Source organism: Mixophyes fleayi, chromosome 7 (assembly GCF_038048845.1).
Source record: "Mixophyes fleayi isolate aMixFle1 chromosome 7, aMixFle1.hap1, whole genome shotgun sequence".
Taxonomy (NCBI): domain Eukaryota; kingdom Metazoa; phylum Chordata; class Amphibia; order Anura; family Limnodynastidae; genus Mixophyes; species Mixophyes fleayi.
The window spans coordinates 25,367,960-25,381,554 of record NC_134408.1 but is presented as its reverse complement, the minus strand read 5'-3'; the positions used below and the strand labels follow the sequence as shown (position 1 = coordinate 25,381,554).

The following is a 13,595-nucleotide window of genomic DNA, read 5'->3' as shown; positions in this document are numbered from 1 at the left end:
TCTAGTAAACCGCACTAATGAACCTACGCGTTTCGTCACAATAGACTTCTCCAGGGGGGTGATGGGCTGTCTGTTGGTTAAAGAAGTTGGCTAGTGTTTATGGTGCTTATAATATAATGTCATTGGTCTTCATTGTTTGAACTATGGTGTATTTCCACTGTTTCGTGTATGCACGTGTATTGTAGATCTTTGTTCAATTGAGAATTACTGACTTTTAGTGGGATGATTATAAACCTGCCCAAGATTTGTCTCAAAGGCACACTATATCTATCAACATACACTAGAATATTGGGCTGGTGACGGTGTAAGCTCCTTTATCGCTCCATAAAAAGATGGCAGCCAGGCCAACACCAATTAATGTTTCTTGTACAACAAAAGTGAATTTTTAATCATACAAGATTGTCCTGGCTCTGTAACATTTAGGATGGGTAGTCTAAAACCTGATTCCATTCCTTACAACCAATTGCAAAAGAAAAGGGTACGGTACCAGCTGTTTTAGGATGATTCATGCTTTACTTACTTATAGAATTGTGGTATTCCATAATTCCCATGACACAGACTCACATAAAGTGAAGTGCGTCCATCCATACAACTTCAGCACGGGACAAGCTACTTAGACAGCTCTAACTTGAGTTATTATTCTGTAAGGACCAAGGAGTAAGGATTCCATTATTTGAGGGGTCTGTATCATGAGACCACTGGGAGAAAATGAAAAAAAATGCTGGTGGGGAGGTGTGTGTGTGTGTGTTTGGGTGTGCGTCGTTGGGTGATTGTCCACTTCTAAGGCTGGATACACACTGCAGAATTTTCTGAACAATGTGTTATCTATACTGATTGTACCAATGACTGAAGAAAAAAAAAAGCCACAATCATCATGCGGATTCATGTGTACACACTATATAATCTATAAAAGATTTACCTTCAGATCTGTTCTTTTCAACTGTCATAACCATCAGCTGAAAAGATTGCGACTCTGTAAACTCTATGGAGATCCTGATCGTGAGCGCATACAGACTGCAGGATTGGAATGACATTGGAAGGAGATTTATAGGTCTGCTGAACAATCAAATTAAATGCCAATCGGTACATTGGAACGACTATCGCTCATTGTTTAAGTATACACACTAATGCGGTATTGGCCCCAAAGGTCGTTTATCGCTCGATTGACCCAATAGTCAGCTGAAAAGCCTTCAGTGTGTACCCAGCCAAGTCAATTGTTATTGGATAAATATTTTAACATTTATTTTTGGTTTTACATAGTAGGCTTTTCTAAATGGGTAGGTGTCCAAACATTGCTGTCCTTTGTAGTAAGTGAAACAATTATAAGCTTTAACGCTTCTCTCTTGAAGACTTATCCAGATTCTCTGATGCTTTAGAAGATTCATAGAATATAAAGTGTACAGGTTCTCTTAAAATTACTTATGAGACACTGTAAATTAATATATGAGCTGGGGAGAAAAGACACCGAAAAACCTAAATTAGTCAATTTACCTAATTTTACCGGTTTCGCTTCCCTATTTTAAATAATGTATATGTTTTAGCCATTGCAATATTATTTGGATTATATATAAGATTCCTGAGATAATTAAGCTGTACTGCATCTTCACAATATACCAATATATCATGACACATACACCCCATTAGAAATGTTTCTATCCTAATCACAATGCATCAACGTTGTGTTCTGTTTTCAGATCACTAAGATTACCCCTCTTACAAAGAATGACTGTGAGACTGTCTCTCCTTCCACGCTTCCATTTGTGACTTCCAGTCTTCCCAGAACCTCTTCCCGTCCTGGAGCGTCCGTCGTGCCCATGATGTTGCTGATCAGCGAGATTGGGGTACTGGAGTACTTGGTACCATACAGCTTCATTGAGCTGAAGGGACCCCCTGGAGGCCAAATTCAGAATCACACTTTGGTCATGTATAATAGAGATGGAAAGGTTTACGATCGGTTTGGTTTGCAAGGCATAATTGGAGCTAACGGGTTCTACCTAATCGGCGCCAATGGGGCTGGCGGTAAGTTGCTCTTGTTCAGCTAGCTCTTGTATTATAGCTGTGCTTTCATGAGGGCATTACTAAACTGTATTATTTGACTTTCTGTCTTGGATGTGGATTTTCTCTATTTTCCAATATTCTAGAATGGGAAAGGAGAAAATGAGCAATACACAAACATCTAAATCTTAATGGTTCCCAAACATCTATGTAATGGTTACACTCAGATTGGTGGATTCAAGCATTTCCATGATCAGTCATGCCATCGTAAAGTTTTACTATTTAAGCTTTTTGACCCTTCTCACCATCTGTTTTTTGGTTTGTTTTTTTTGCTGTTTCCGACAAGAAGGAAGGAGATACTCCATTACACTTCTTTTTAATAAACCAACAATGTAAAGACGGAGCAGAACAAGTTCCGCATATGAAAATGTCATGTTTTGTGTTTAGTCATCTCTCTGTAAATCAGTTACCTTGGCTGTAATAGTGTAATATCTCACACATGCAGTATGCAGTGAAGAGCAGAGAGATTTTACAAGGTTACAGTATCAGGTATAAGGGTCACATATTCTTACTGTCCTGCGAACGTCCTATTCTTAGCACAGCATTGGTCACCGGCCAGGAGATGGATCCAGAGACATTCTCAGATGGAATGTATAGTGCGTTTGCTGAGCCTGAAACGCTGACCATTGGCTGAACTTATATACTCAGCACATAGTATATTAGCAGAACCGAGAGTTATTTGTTACTGAGCTCTTCAGTTAACCACATCCTATCCAGACACTCTTAGGGGGTCTATTTAACAAGAGCCCCCTATTACAAAGATTTTCTATCTTGCAATTTAACAAACAAATGTCACCAATAATATTTTGATCATAATGATCTTTGCATATAGTTTGAAAAATAAACTTAAACTAGAAAATAAACTTCTAGTGCTTGCACAGAAAAATCCCTGTTTCATGCTTCTCCTTATATAATTCAACATTTTATATTGAACTTTATATTGAACAGAGGTCTGTAATAAAGCAAAAATGCTAATAAAAACTTCAAGGCTATCAAAAGTCAATTGCTGTGTTAATGTCAAAGCTTAAATTGTAACTGCAGCACTTGTCTGATGCCCATCGCTTTCTACTCGCAGATCAGAAGCTCCCTCTGCTGTCTCGACCTTACCTTGGCACCCCGGAGGCCTTGGCTCTCTATAGAGGGCGACCTGAGACATTCCCAATAGGATCGTTCCAGACTCAGAAAGATCTTTTGGATGCATTAATTTACACCTGGGAAAGTCGCGCAAACACAGACGTTCTAAGAGGTTTAAATACACACGCTGTCACTTTGTACGGAGAGCAGCCGTGAGTATCAGCAGGTCACAACTAATCCACAAGCATTATGGTAGTTATCTACCTTCTGATCACTGTATTAACTACCACGGCAACTCTTAAAACTTTTACCTCATACAATGCTTTATAATACAAATTGCCATTATATTTTATGTCTGTTCGAAGACAGGATAGACACATGACATGAGTGTGAGAGCATTATTTGCTATACTTCATTGTTGTACAGCCAGTGGCTGACGTGGAAATTTAGAAGTGGCGGCCTGAAAAATAGAATGGGAATGTAACTGAATGGAATGTGATAGTGTTACAATGAGGGCAGTAGGAGAAGTGGCGGTATGACATACCACTGTATACACCCCACTTCTACCACTGTATATATATATATATATATATATATATATCATACTTGCCAACTCTCGGAAACAAGTTTCCGGGAGAGGGGGCGTGACTGGAGGGCGGGAGGGGGTGTGTCATTTTGGTCCCGCCCCCAGCAAAAACGTAATTTACGTTGCGGGGCCAAAATGACGTGATTGGCCTCGTCCCGCCCCCTCCCGCCCTCCAAAATGGCGTCAATCAGGATGCGGGAAAAATGCCAACGAGCCCGGGAGACTGAACCGAATTTCGGGAGTCTCCCGGACATTCCGGGAGAGTTGGCAAGTATGATACATTATATATATATATATATATATATATATATATATATATATATATAAGTGACTGGAATGTGATAGTGTTAAAATGAAGGCAGTAGGAGAAGTGGCGGTATGACATACCACTGTATACAACCCCACTTCCACCACTGTGTGCAACCATTTTTTCCCGTCACTATATGAGGTCTGTGTGTAAAAATTATATCGCAAAGACACAAGCATGTATGAACGGTATTTGCATTACTTGTTCACTTGTCAGGTTGTTTAGCAAAACAGCTCAAACTTCTTCATAATGTGATAGAGCTCCCTATAGTGGCAGCCCAGTGAAATGACACCTGGATCTGAGAGAGGGTACTTGTTGCACTTTTGTGTGACAATAAATGCTTATTATGTCAGTGGACACATACTAAATACTATTTGGTATTTTCACACCCACACGTTGCTTTTATCCTACTTCAGGGTATTTTCTGTGAGTCGCTGCACTCCCCCCGTGGGATCCTCCACCCCGCTGCTGACTGTCCAGCACCCCAGCCCAGGCTCGGAAAACATTTGTCCCTCCATAGTGACCTCAATACAGCTTGACCTTTGCGTGAAAGGCTCCACAATGGGTAATTGGGGACACTGGTGGGGGCTACTGTGTGTCTTACAAAGTCGTATTAATTGACCACTAATGCAGAAAGCAGCTTCATAATAATTGCATTTCCTCTTGCAGATTGCTCTCAATGGGATACGATGAAGGAGTTTGCACTGGATGAGTTGAAAACCACCCTTAGCCGGTCCATGGAAAATCGCTGCTCTTGTTTTGCACCCCCATCGTATATAGAAGGTCATTTCACACACCCCTTTCCCAGCCATTACCCAAGTTTCACATATTGGACAACTAGTATCTGTAGCACTATTCTTCCAGAATTAATGTGTATCCATTGTCTACACACGGTGGAGGTAGCCATTTTGTGGACTGAATCAATATTCAAGAATGCAGCCTATCAGCTCACGAGAAATCAGTGATGTCACTGGGACATAAGCCGACAAAATGGCTGCACCCACTGTGTGAAGGCTGCTGTACACTTTCAAACACACTGGTCTCAATGTCATATTATAGGCAATATTGCATTAGCTGGCTTATAAAGGATCATTTCTAAGTTAGTGATATTTTTGGTCCACTTTATATGTCACAGGGTTACATTAAGGAACCCAGGTTGTCAGGAAGGTCGATGTGTCCAGACTGTACTAGATGATAGACTGTGATTGCAGATGAGAACGGTTCAGTTGATATATATTTTCCTGTTTTTGTTATTGGAACAAGTGATCTCTCTAGTAGCGATTAGTCAGTCCTGGATTTATAGTCTATCTTCTGCTGCATCCTGTAACATTTCTTCTTTGTAGTTTATCATTTAAATGCTGCCATTGTTCTCTTAGTGATTCTACAATCTGACTCACATCTCTCTCTCTCATTAGACCTGAACGTCATGTGTATGCAGGACAAGATGACCGTCTCCGGCAATGTCCTGACCACGTACAGTGACCAGCACCTTATACAGAGATGGATGACAGACCTGACCAGCTACGAAAAGCCCTTACAGAACAGCTCCCTGGGGTATTTTACAGGGTGTTTAATGCAGGAGAAGAGACAAGGTAACACACGTAGGTGACAGCCCACTAGGGGTTCATAATGAGGGCAATTGGGGAGCTTGCATTGACCCCTGGGCTCTAGGCCCAGAGCTGCATCACTTTGTCCTATATTTACAGCATACATGCCAACTTATAAAATTTCTCCCCTGGGAGATCCGGAGAGGAGGGGGCGTGGTGACATTGTTGCGTCACCATAGCCCCGCCCTCGCTATTAATTGCCAAAATTCACGGCATTGAATGTGAGGACGGGGCTTAATTGTGTAATTAAGCCCCGTCCTCACATTCAATGCCGTGAATTTCGGCGAATGCAGGAGGTTTGCCTACTCTTCCGGGAGTCCTGCTGTTATTTGCAGCCCTATGTTGGCCTGTGAGACTAATTCAGTTTACATTTGGCCCATTGTATATCCTAGCTCTTGCCTTTTACTGTGTGATTTATACAGAATCTAAATACAGCTAGTTGAGATAAGAGTGTGGCAGTGGGTGAACAGGTACAGACACAATATATAGTTGCTGCACAACCTTGCATACATTGCAAGGGCGTCTTGCTGGCACATTTAGTGTAGAATAACAGGTGCCTTCAATCACCCCAACAAACTGCAGGGTCACTTATGGACACAGGATATAATACATATTTAAACCATTCGTATATTGCATAATGTAGTCTAGTCCCCTACTAGGGCATGATTAATATGTATTATAACCGCGTATATTAGGTACATGCTTATAAATACCCTGTGATGTGGAATGTGACAAAAGGGTGGATTTCTATCTAAGAAAACAATGTGTCTGCCCCTATGACAGTTTCCATTGTACTATAACTTTTAGATTTCTAATGTGCCCACCTGAAATCTTGCACTTTTTTAAGGCCTCCAAGTCCCAAGTTTTTAAGTGTACCTGTCATGCAATTTTTAAAAATCTATAATTTGTACTACAGTCTGGGTAACCGCATATTAGTCAGGTGGGAACTTCTTACCCGGGGATTTCGGCTGTGTTTTATACTGAGCGTCAGGAGACAAGAATCACCCCTGCCCCCGCTGTGTGCTGTTAATAACCTTGATGTAACCTCAAAATGACCTTGTTGTGTATGGCACAGGGTACAAATAGTTTTATGTTACCCCTCTGTATAGAATATGAGCACGCATAAGGAGTTGTCTGTCAGCTCTCTTTTTTTCAGTCCTTTCGAGTCTTGCCCATCACCATTCATGTGACCTATATCCCCTACCTTTAGATCATACCCTAAGATATTATTTTGTTAGAGGATTATTAGCACACCTTAGAAAGATTGACAAGACAGCTTTGGAAACATAGATGGATTATGGGGAAGAGAAGTCAAAGCATGGCAACTGTACGCAACCTGCAATACTTTTTATTGTGCCACTAAAATTGTTCAATGTGCCTCTCTATTCATGTTCCACACTACTGTATTATGCAACCTGTGGCTCTGTAGGTTTTCTCATGCCCATGATTCTTAAGCATGCATAGAACATCGTGTAATGTGTTGCTCAACATATCTGAAGATCACATACTATCTACCCCTTATGGCATTTTCATGTTTGACCTTTGATATGCAAGCTGGTCTTTTATTTGGCTTAAGTCCCCGACGACCTCTGTCTTTTCACTCTTGGCACGATTACAATATGGTGCCAAAGGAAGACATCCAATCCTTGGCTATTAAAAGGACATTCCAAAGGAGAGAGCGGCCACAAGTGATGGATGATATCATGAACCAATCCCCCCCTTATCTAGAGGCCCTTTTGACCTATGAATTGGCTTTCACAAAGGCAGAAACAGTCATTTAGCTTTTGTCATTTTTTTTTTCAGTACAGCAAATGTAAAAATCACATAGAGGAGTGGAGGAGGACAAAGCCAACCTAGATTTGGCTATACAGTCATTTTTTACTTAAATTTAAAATCTTGCACACAATTGTAGACCAAGACATTTTTTTTTTAAAGACCACAGCAGCAAACTGTTCAATCATTCACACTCTCACTTCACCTTCTGTATCGGCTTCTTTCTTCTCTTTTCTTCTCTTCTTGTCTTCTTGCTTGCTAACTCCTCTCTGCACCGCTCCTCACTGAATGGCGGGCGTGATGTCATCACGCTTGACATTCAGTGCAGATGAAGCAGGGAGGAGGAGTGCCGGCGCCGCAAACTGGTTTTTTTTCTGTTTTTTTTACTTTTTCCAACAAAGAGGGTGGAGTCTGGAGTCACCGGTTCGCGGAACTGACCTTAAAATTAGGTATCGGTTCTGGCGAACCGGCAGAATCCCACCACTGGTTTTCACCCTCAACATCTTGACAGAGATTTATCAGAATCTTGGACTAGAAGGGGGTCTCCTGATCCATTGAGATCTCCATGGGTATTACTAGACATGAAGCTTTGTTCCCCAAGGGCACAGTCTCTACGTCAACCAGAATATATTGATAGCTAGTCACCAGTTTTTCCAGTACACCAACTATATCCATGACTATGCGTCCAAAAGACACCTCAATAATATGCAGCGTTAAGAGGGAAGCTCAGACAGGTTCTCTAGCACACTGGTCAGACACCACAGACCTGGCCTCGTCCAAGATGGCCTCCATTCACATAGGAGTCTGCCATGTTTAGCACTGAAGGAACACACACACAACTTCCTTTCCTACTTGTATGGTAGCTTCTCTATACAGAAAATATGTTATGTGCAGTGCCGTGTGAATGTTAGTCCAGCTTCATGAACATTAATCACACTCCTGATTAATTAAAGACATAAATTTGGCTAAATGTGTGTGTACACCTATGCATAGATAAGGACAGGAATGGCCAACCTGTGGCTCTCCAGGTGTTGTGAAACTACAAGTCCCAGCATGCCCTGCCAGCAATCGTCTGGCTATCTCCTGGCAAAGCATGCTGGGGCTTGTAGTTTCACAACACCTGTAGAGCCGCAGGCTGGCCAGGAGTGTACTAGGAGTGCAGGTAGGTTCATTTGTGCAATGAAATGTTCTGCTGGGCACATTTTATCCTGTTTGTAAATGACCTCCCCATAGTATCGTCTGATTGTTAGTCACCTGTGCTGTCTGTGTTCTGACAGGAGCCTTCAGGGCGTGGCAGGTCTCCCTTCTGGTGCTGCTGTTGCTGCTGGTGATAGGCGGAGCACTTGGATTTATACTCTACCTGCGGAAAAGGTACATTGGAACAGAAATCAAACATAAATGGCAGTTTTATCTTAAATATATCTTCAGGGCTTTAATTAATAAATAAACTTAAGTTATACACAGTGAGATAACTAAAGTGTACATTTGTTGCCTACATTTCTTCCTCAGAAATTAGTAACATCACTGAGACACATTTCACCAGGAATCAGTGATATCAAATACATCCAACATACCTCTCAACATTTAGAATCACAAAATCAGGACAAAATAAGCTCTGTCCCTATTTCACAAAATTAGGACAGTTGAGAAGTACATATATATGATATATAGATATATATATATAATAAATATCATATATATATATATATATATATATATATATATATATATATATATATATATTTTAATTTTCTTCTGGAAATGGGGGTGTGCACTGTGTCATGCCATACCGCTACTTCTCCTACTGCCTTCATTGTAACACTATTACATTCCAGTTACTTACATTCCCAGTACATTTTACATACCGCCACTTCTAAATTTCCTCTACGATCACTGTTTATATACACAAAAAGCAGGTTTGACTACACTCGGCAGCACCATAAACTGTGTTGCCTGATGTGCAGCAATGTTTTGGAGAGCCCAGACTTTAAATTAAGAACAGCATTCAAGTGAATTCTATGCAAAACACAATGCATACTAATAACCACTATACTACTCACCCAAATCTCTACTGTCTCACAGTTTGGCTATGCAGTGATCCATTATATCCAGTATACAGCTACCAGACCTCTGATTGGTTCATAAAGCTAGACATACACCAATCAGCATGCCAGAACCCCCCCGACACTCTGATGAATAGCAATGGCTATTCAATAATCTAACAGTGTGCCGGTAGACACCTACTGGATATGATGGAAACTGACATACTCAGCTGACAGCTCAGCCTAAACCATAATTTGCTGTGTCAGCTGTAGAGTTTTATCTGAACTGACCCTGACTGAAAAGAAGAGTTTGGCCTCCTCCCTTACCTGGCCACCTCTGATACTACATTAATATTTTCACATTTGTCCTGCAGGAGCCCTCAGAATTACACCAGTATTGAAATGAATCCACACACAGAGCTGACAACCGAATACTGATGAGCAGAGTGCAAACAGTAGAGGAAAGAATGGACTACAGAAGTGGGACATATAACAGGTTCAGCCAGGACACAAGCCCTGTCTATTAGATGCAAGCTTCATAGACGAACATCATGCTGCAATTGAAGGTGTCTGAGCGGTCTCTATCTTTCGCAATGCAGTGAACACTTTTCTCCTGCCAGGGAAGTGTTCGGCCCACTCTAATACAAGAGATGAGGATTCTTACCAGAATATGGAGACTCTGCGAAATTGGTGCAGTTATGGAGTAGAGCGATGCAATTGTTTCTATAAGAAAAAATATTTTTGTGACATTCACATTTATCGGTACTACTCTATACTGGAAAGCGGGATACAGCTGTCCTGGCCTCACATTACAGTATTTCTTCCACCTTGACTTTAGCACATGTTCTATGATGTCTTCGGAAGTTGCTTTCTTCAACCTCTGAGTTGAGGTTTTGGTTTTTTTTTTCAACCTCTGATTGAAAACCGCTTACAAACTGTAGTGGAAGGTTCAGAAAAACAATTCTTGCTAAAAAATAACTGCAGTAGCTAAATAATATTAGAATATTTTTACATGAACAGATCAAGATGGTTTAGAGTTTCCAGGTCATTTTCTCAGCGGCTTCTGATAAGTCTTAGGTTTATTAGGACATGATTCTTACCAAAAGTAAGTCTAGAATTTAGATCCCTGATACACCTGCATTGACGGGATATTTGGGGATAGGGTCCTAACATTTTTCTGGCATATTTGGCACCCAAAATAAAAAAAACAGACTCAGAAAACTTCACATCATAGTGATGTCTCTATGTTCTGTGTTACAAAGAAGAATATTGTTTTTCCCACAGGGATCTGGAAATTGCTGTTCCAAGTTCATGGATATTCTTACATATACAGTATGTCTTCAGCATTACGAAATGTGACTTATCTAAGCTGCAGTTGCTATTAATGCACAGTGGAACATTTATTTTTAAGACTTTCTAGGTCTGTTAGAAGATCAGATGGGTGGAATTGGGAATATCGGAGCATTCCTTACTGAATGTGGATTTGGCATAAGAGTGCTCATAGATTTGCAATAAAGTTGAACGCGGAGTCTACACATTCCTACAAAGGACCCGATGTACCTCTGAGATGCCGCAGATCGTGTTTTATCCCAAAACTATAATGGGATGCATTATGCAGCTTCCAGTTTCTCTTCTGCATAAAAGCACATTTTAGTGCACTTTCACCAGTGTAATAAAACGCTACAAACATACAAAAGTGAGACGTAATAAAGTCCCCTATTGCCCCCCTCTCATGATTCATTTCATGAAGCAAAAATATTAGTCCTGAAGCGGCTGTAGGTTAGACTTTAATGCAATGTTTTGACTGTTTCCAATTCGGCCAACTTGCAAACCCAAAGCACAGACTTTACAGGGGTGTTTCCAAACACTGAGGCGTGAACGTGCACTTTGAAATGGAAGCAGAAACACGTGCGCTCGTAAGGAACCATTGCATTTTGGAAGCTTCCCTGTTGGTGCTTTTGCTGCAAAACTGCACCAGGTTTCCGTCTGCAACTCCAAAGCTATCGAATGAAAACCGCAGAACAATATTGTAATAACCCCGGTACAGCGCTGTCCAATATTATCATTGAGTGTGTATTATCTTTGTCAATAAAAATAAAATCATAAACTATAGGCACCAAGGAAACGGGATCACATAATAGCCACGGAAAGCTCCAGCATTTGAACAGCCCAGAAAAAAAATAACTATTGTGTAAAATTAAACATCATCTCAATTTTGCAATATATTAAATTAGAGAAAAAATATTTCACAGTGTTGATTATGAAGACTGTATAGCATTTAATGAAAATCACTTAATAGACCTTTTTATACTATAAAGTGCTTTATACAATCTATACATGTTTTTCTAATTTAATAAATGTGAAAGTTCATTCTTTTAAAACACAATGTTTTAAAAGAATGTTAGGATGATGTTGATGATGTTAGCGATGTCAGACGATAAGGCCACATTACCAGGGATATAACTCTCCGGCTGGGGGTTGTATGAACTACATCCCCCAGCATGCTTAGCTCTTATAAAACTACAACCAGTCATGAGGTAAATTAACTATTCTGTGGTGCTTATTTCATAAAACGGTGCAATGTGCACATATTACACAGCAACCCATGTGATTCTAGCTGTTCTTTTTCTGTTGCAGTTTTGAACATGACCGCAATGTCTGGTATGGGTCACAGCATATGTGTGTGCATTTTATTGAATAAGCCCCTATAACAGTGTTGGCTAACCTGTGACACTCCAGGTGTTGTGAAACTACAAGTCCCAGCATGCTTTGCCAATATATAGCAGCTTATTGCTGGAAGGGTATGCTGGGACTTGTAGTTGCACAAACACCTGGAGTGTCACAGGTTAGCCAACACTGGTCTATAAGGTACATAGTCATGTAAATCAGGGGGTCTACCTATATAAGGACATTCCTTCAAAAATATGTTTACAATGCATCCAAAACAAATGGAAGCATAGAAAAAAATCTAATACAAATATAGTATCCCAGACGCTAAGTATCTAATAAATGTAGAAAGTCATAGGGCGCTCAATGACAATTAAGAGAGCTGCTCTACCACAGCCAGTTCACCAACACTATTACCTTACATATAATTCCGTTCAAATGCATTTGAACACCAGCTGTAAAGCGTAAGTCTGCAAAGCAATGACAAAATGTTCTGAATTGCTGGAGAGATCTAATAAGACTGTCATGGATAGAGGGGATTACCCATTTTGTTTTGTGCTGGTTAGTAGAAGTTTAGCAGAAAACTGTCCAGGAAAAGGACAATATTTTTTTTTTTCTTGTAAATTTGTGTTTGAAGGAAAATTAGTTTTAATAAAATTTTGTATATATGTTTTTAAGAAATATGACTCTTCTGTTTCCTATATACAGCCTTGTTACAGAGATTTATGAAGGGATAATTGGTTAGTGGGATTGGGAACCTTTCTTTCTCAATGTGGCTGGGGTTTTGCAGTTTCTCAATTTATTCTCCTTGATCTGTACCGTAGTCCTCTGTATTACTGTCTTCTGTCAGCCCCCTCTTCAGCCTCCACCTGTTTGCTTCAATTGTCAATCCCCCGTTTACCTCCAATTACTTACTCCCTTTTTCCGTCTCTTATCTGGCTCCCATTGATTGCTCCCCTTGTCTACTAAAATTGTGGTTTGTACCCCACGGGCTAGATTTACTAAACTGCGGGTTTGAGAAAGGTAGAGATGTTGCCTATAGCAACCAATCAGATTGTAGCTGTCATTTATTTAGTGCATTCTACAAAATAACAGCTAGCGTCTGATTGGTTGCCGTAGGCAGCATCTCCACTTTTTCAAACCTGCAGTTTAGTAAATATACCCCCATGTCTCTTATTTATTTGTTCATTTGCTTGTGTCCTTTATTTCATTGACTCCCAGTGTCTGCCATGGCGTTGCGAGACTCTCAGGTTGTGCGATCTTGCAAGGCGCACTGCGCCGTGACATCACGGCGCAGCTCTACCAAGAGCGGTCCTATATAGCGCATGGATCCAAATAAGACCCAATGGATATATGTGTATTGATCTGTGCCTCATCCTATTCCTATGTCACATTAACCTGTAAGAAATATATTACCCTTAGATAGGGTAATAATGATAATCATTTTATATATGGTAATAACATTAAATATGGTGGTACTTCTT

The 13,595-nt window shown here is 40.4% G+C and overlaps 1 protein-coding gene across 2 annotated transcripts in view; it reads left to right on the top strand.

The window, feature by feature from the left end:
* Positions 1-12,792, top strand: part of LOC142097538 (uncharacterized) — a 31,457-nt gene extending 18,665 nt beyond the window's left edge. For both annotated transcript variants that reach the window (XM_075179445.1, XM_075179446.1), the window contains exons 8-14: positions 1,695-2,019; positions 3,131-3,341; positions 4,439-4,587; positions 4,692-4,805; positions 5,438-5,614; positions 8,680-8,773; positions 9,819-12,792. In XM_075179445.1, coding sequence (XP_075035546.1) covers positions 1,695-2,019; positions 3,131-3,341; positions 4,439-4,587; positions 4,692-4,805; positions 5,438-5,614; positions 8,680-8,773; positions 9,819-9,882 — 1,134 coding nt within the window. In that variant the 3' untranslated portion in view covers positions 9,883-12,792. The remainder of the gene's footprint in view (positions 1-1,694; positions 2,020-3,130; positions 3,342-4,438; positions 4,588-4,691; positions 4,806-5,437; positions 5,615-8,679; positions 8,774-9,818) is intronic.
* The last annotated feature ends 803 nt before the right edge of the window (positions 12,793-13,595 follow it).